General features: G+C 45.1%; 1 protein-coding gene across 1 annotated transcript; it reads left to right on the forward strand.

The window, feature by feature from the left end:
* Positions 1-1,141: 1,141 nt before the first annotated feature.
* On the forward strand, positions 1,142-1,747 carry LOC119271989 (Werner Syndrome-like exonuclease). Its single transcript, XM_037553602.1, has one exon. It carries the CDS (start codon positions 1,142-1,144, stop codon positions 1,745-1,747), a length of 606 nt encoding a protein of 201 aa, XP_037409499.1.
* Positions 1,748-4,114: the final 2,367 nt, after the last annotated feature.

Here is a 4,114-nt window from a genome sequence, read left to right on the forward strand (position 1 = left end):
GGCATGGAAGCTGCAACCTCATGTGCCAAAGCTACACCCGCCCGTGAAAAAGCTACAACAAGTGCCAATTTTGTTGCATCAACGACGGTGAAATTTTTGGCCGGTGAGGCAGACGACTGCTACCGGCGAACAGGAAGATGCATCTCGCAGAAGAAAATGCTACAATCGGCAACAGAAAAGCTACGACTCGCGGCCCAATATGTTGCAAACGGTGATGCTGAAGATGTGGTCGGCGACGCCACGACTAGAAAGTTGCAACCCGCATGTGAAAATGCTACGACCAGTGCTAGACGGGGACGAGTCTGTGGGCGCACGGGGAGCTGCAGCGGCAAGCCTGACGTCTAGCTGGTGGCGGCGAGCTGTTGTGGGCGTGGGGTTGATAAGCATCCATTGTGCAGCCATGCCCTCCCATGCGTGTCTGGCATGGAGAAGAAATGAGCTGAAGATGATGGGGACTTCCACAGGTGGGTTTACCATCAAGCAGATCTTGCAGGATCGAACGGTTGGCTTTCGATGAATCAAACGATGCGTGGTCGACCGGCCCAAATTTGGGCCGGCGCGCCGCCTAATAGTGGCCAAATAAAAATCATTGCAACACATCATATTACCACGAAAACCATAGCGGCCAAATAAAAATCATTGCAACACATCATATTACCACGAAACCATGATTTGCGGCAATAAACAACCATTTGTTGCAAAAACAAAAAATAAGTGGCAACAAACATACAAATTGTGGTTGTAAAAGATAAATTTTACTATTAACTAAAAAAAGATAAATTCTATCACAAAAAATCGGAGTACTATATCGTTTTCTTTCCGTTGCGAAGGACTGTTGCAATGGGTAGAAATCCTAGGGTGCACTACTGACTTGATTTTGGTCAAATTTGCCAGCCAAACCACACGAGTAAAGGCCGCACGATTCCTCCAAAAGATGAATTGCTTCACTTGGAAAGCTAACAGGCGACTCCTCGGATTATGTGTCGACGATCCAAATTCCAAAATGGAGCCTTAAATTTACTAGACGCAGGTGGTTGAAGCAGCACTACAAGTTGTACTATATAAAGCGAGACCTAGCCATGAACAGCTATCACTACGACGCAAGATCTCTGCACTGGTAGCTCACGGCAGAGCGGCGAAGATGGCCACCACGCGCCACACCGTCCCCTTCGGCTCCGCCCGGATCAACACGACGGTCACCAGCGACACCGACGCCGCCGACGAGTGGGTCCGTCGCGTGCGCGCCGCGAACGACCCTGCCGGCCGCGGCCTCATCGTCGGCCTCGACTGCGAGTGGAAGCCCAACTACAGCTCGTGGACGACCTCCAAGGTCGCCATTCTGCAGCTCTGCGTCGGCACCAGCTGCCTCGTCCTCCAGATGTTCTACGCCAACCGCGTGCCGGCGGCCATCAGGGGCCTCCTCGGCGACCCCACGGTGCGGTGCGTCGGCATCGGCGTTGGCGAGGACGCCGCGAAGCTGGCCGACGACTACGGCCTCGTGTGCGCCGCGCCGGTGGACCTGGAGGCCCGCTGCAACGAGTACCTCGGCATCGGCGGCGGCCTGGGCAGGACGAGGCTGGGGCTCAAGGGCTACGCCAGGGAGGTGCTGGGCCTGACCATGGAGAAGCCGCGGCACGTGACCATGAGCAACTGGGAGAGGCGCCAGCTTGACGTCGCGCAGGTCCAGTACGCCTGCATCGACGCCTACGTCTCCTACAAGCTGGGCGAGCGTCTCCTGGACAACTGACGTACGGCTGGATACTACTGCACTTGTCACTTGGAGCTACTATTCATTATGTGGTGCTTAACCGTATTTGGTAACCTACCTTAATCGTATTCTGCAACTTTCTGTTTTCGACTTTGCCAGTGTGGTGCTGCAACTTGGAGTAAGCATGTTCTATTGTGTTGGTTGTTTGCTTGTGTTCTAGACAGTTGATGCAATGTGGCCGGGCGGATTGAAATGTTTAATTGTAGTACTTCTGAGATCAGAGATGCACTTACCTTCTGAGTTTCTGTTTGTTTTTCAGTCACCAACATGCATCAAAATGCATATCGTTTGGTATTAGAATGCCAAGAAGACCCGATCGAAAGCATACAAAAACCAAAGGAAACAAATGAAAATGCAAAACGCTAAGAAACCCAAAACCAAAACAAGCAAGAGCCAAAGAAGAGAGGATATAAACCGCTAAAAGAACAAAAACTAGTGATCAGGGCGCCAAGAGTATTTTAAATTTCTCCATTGAACTCATTTTTCTAGTTGGCAAGTTCTCTGGTCAGTTATCCTATATTGTTTGAAACACTTCTTCAATTTTCATGCATTTTGTTATGATAGCGCTTGAGAAATAACTTCGTCTAATTAGATTTAAGGATTTTTGTCATTACAAAAGTAAGGATAAGACCTTATTCCTACGAGCAGCTAGACTAAAAAGACATTTTTCTCTAAGCTGAGTTTAGGCTTTTGCTTTTGCAGCCTTTTCACTTCAGCAAAAAACAAACAAACAGAAAAGCTCCTAAATAGGGGATTTTTGCTTCGGCTTTTGGTTTATGAATCAATATTGTTATATGATGGTATAAGCCAAAAGCCGAAGCAAAAAAACACATATTTAGGAGCTTTTTGACTTTTTTGTTGAAATGGAAAAGCTGCAAAAAGCATAAGCAAAAGTCAAAACAAACATGACCTTCATTCCTAACAATGTTACTACCTAGCTACCTCCTTGAAGAGCTAGTGAGACTACTGTAAAATAGGACTGACACTGTGCAAAGACGTGTACGTGGAACCCAACTATTGGCCTTTTTTGGTTCATAGGATAGCGTAGGAATAGAAATTTTGTAGGAAGTGAGATGACATGTATCTCAAATCCTATGAATAAGAATAGAAAACGAGATGTCATTTGGTTGACACCAAAGGAATTTTTTCATTGAGTCTAGGCTCATTTTTATTTTCTTATGAAATATGGAGGATAGGAACCAATCCTATGTAAGAATAGGAATCTATTCCTACGAACCAAAGGGCTCTAAAGAAAAAATTCCTATAAAAATCCTATCCTCTAGAATTCCTATGAAATTCCTCCAAACCAAAGGAGGCCCAAAGGGTTATAGCAAGTGTTGCTTTGTAAAACCGTTCGAAATACTTTCTTGTAGGCTACTGATAAGAGTTGAGAAGAACCTTTCACTATGGAAGCGATTATTACTGAAGACTGACTGTGAAAACTTCATAATCGTCTTGAGCCGAGAGTCGTTTGCTCTAATCGAGCCAAAGCAAGTGTTTTTTCTATCCAAACACCAATGATTTCATGCTCATGCTTATATTTTGTCCAAGTCTTCTCTTCCCCTTCACATTGGTAATAACCAAGTCTTGGAGTTGTTTCTTTCCTAACCCTAGTTGTAGCTTGACCTGTCGTCCTTGTCTCTATCAACGCCGCAAAAAGGTGACATTAGCTCCTTTACTGTTGTTTCACATTGAGGCTAGTCAGAGTCGAATGACATGAGATGGTTCATTGTGCGGGTCCAGGGGGGATCAGGAGAAGGCATGTGGTGACTCGACGAGAGGGATCCCGAGAAGGCTCGTGGAGGCGCTTTGCAGAGGATTCTCCATCAAGGGCTTTGGTTATCTGATTAACTTATACGAGATGGGTTTCTAAACTTAGGATTAACACCACCACCAAATATAAGAGTGCTTGATTGGTGTATAAGGCTTAGTTTGTGGTTGTTGATATTCAATTGCTAGAACTTATTTTACAAATTGTTGCTCAGAAACGTTCATGAAAGTGGAAGACGTGTTGATTACCAAACAATAAAAAATAGGGAAAAAGTTGATTAGGCAAACGAGGTCACAATTCACACACACTGACATTGCCACAACTAACCTTACTTATACTATAATTGCCATATGAATATGATATGTCATGAACAAAATGACCACAATGGGTGGTAGACTTTGGGGAAAAACTTGGTTTCACCATATGAGCATATAAAAATAAAAATATGGCAAGTCAAAGCTATAATAATACCAAACACATGTTTAGGAAAAGGTGTGACGCAACTAAGACTAGATGTAGCAATTTCGGATTATTAACTAAAAATGTCAAAGTGCACTCACACCAATATAACTTGA

This window comes from Triticum dicoccoides, chromosome 3A (assembly GCF_002162155.2).
Source record: "Triticum dicoccoides isolate Atlit2015 ecotype Zavitan chromosome 3A, WEW_v2.0, whole genome shotgun sequence".
Taxonomy (NCBI): Eukaryota; Viridiplantae; Streptophyta; class Magnoliopsida; order Poales; family Poaceae; genus Triticum; species Triticum dicoccoides.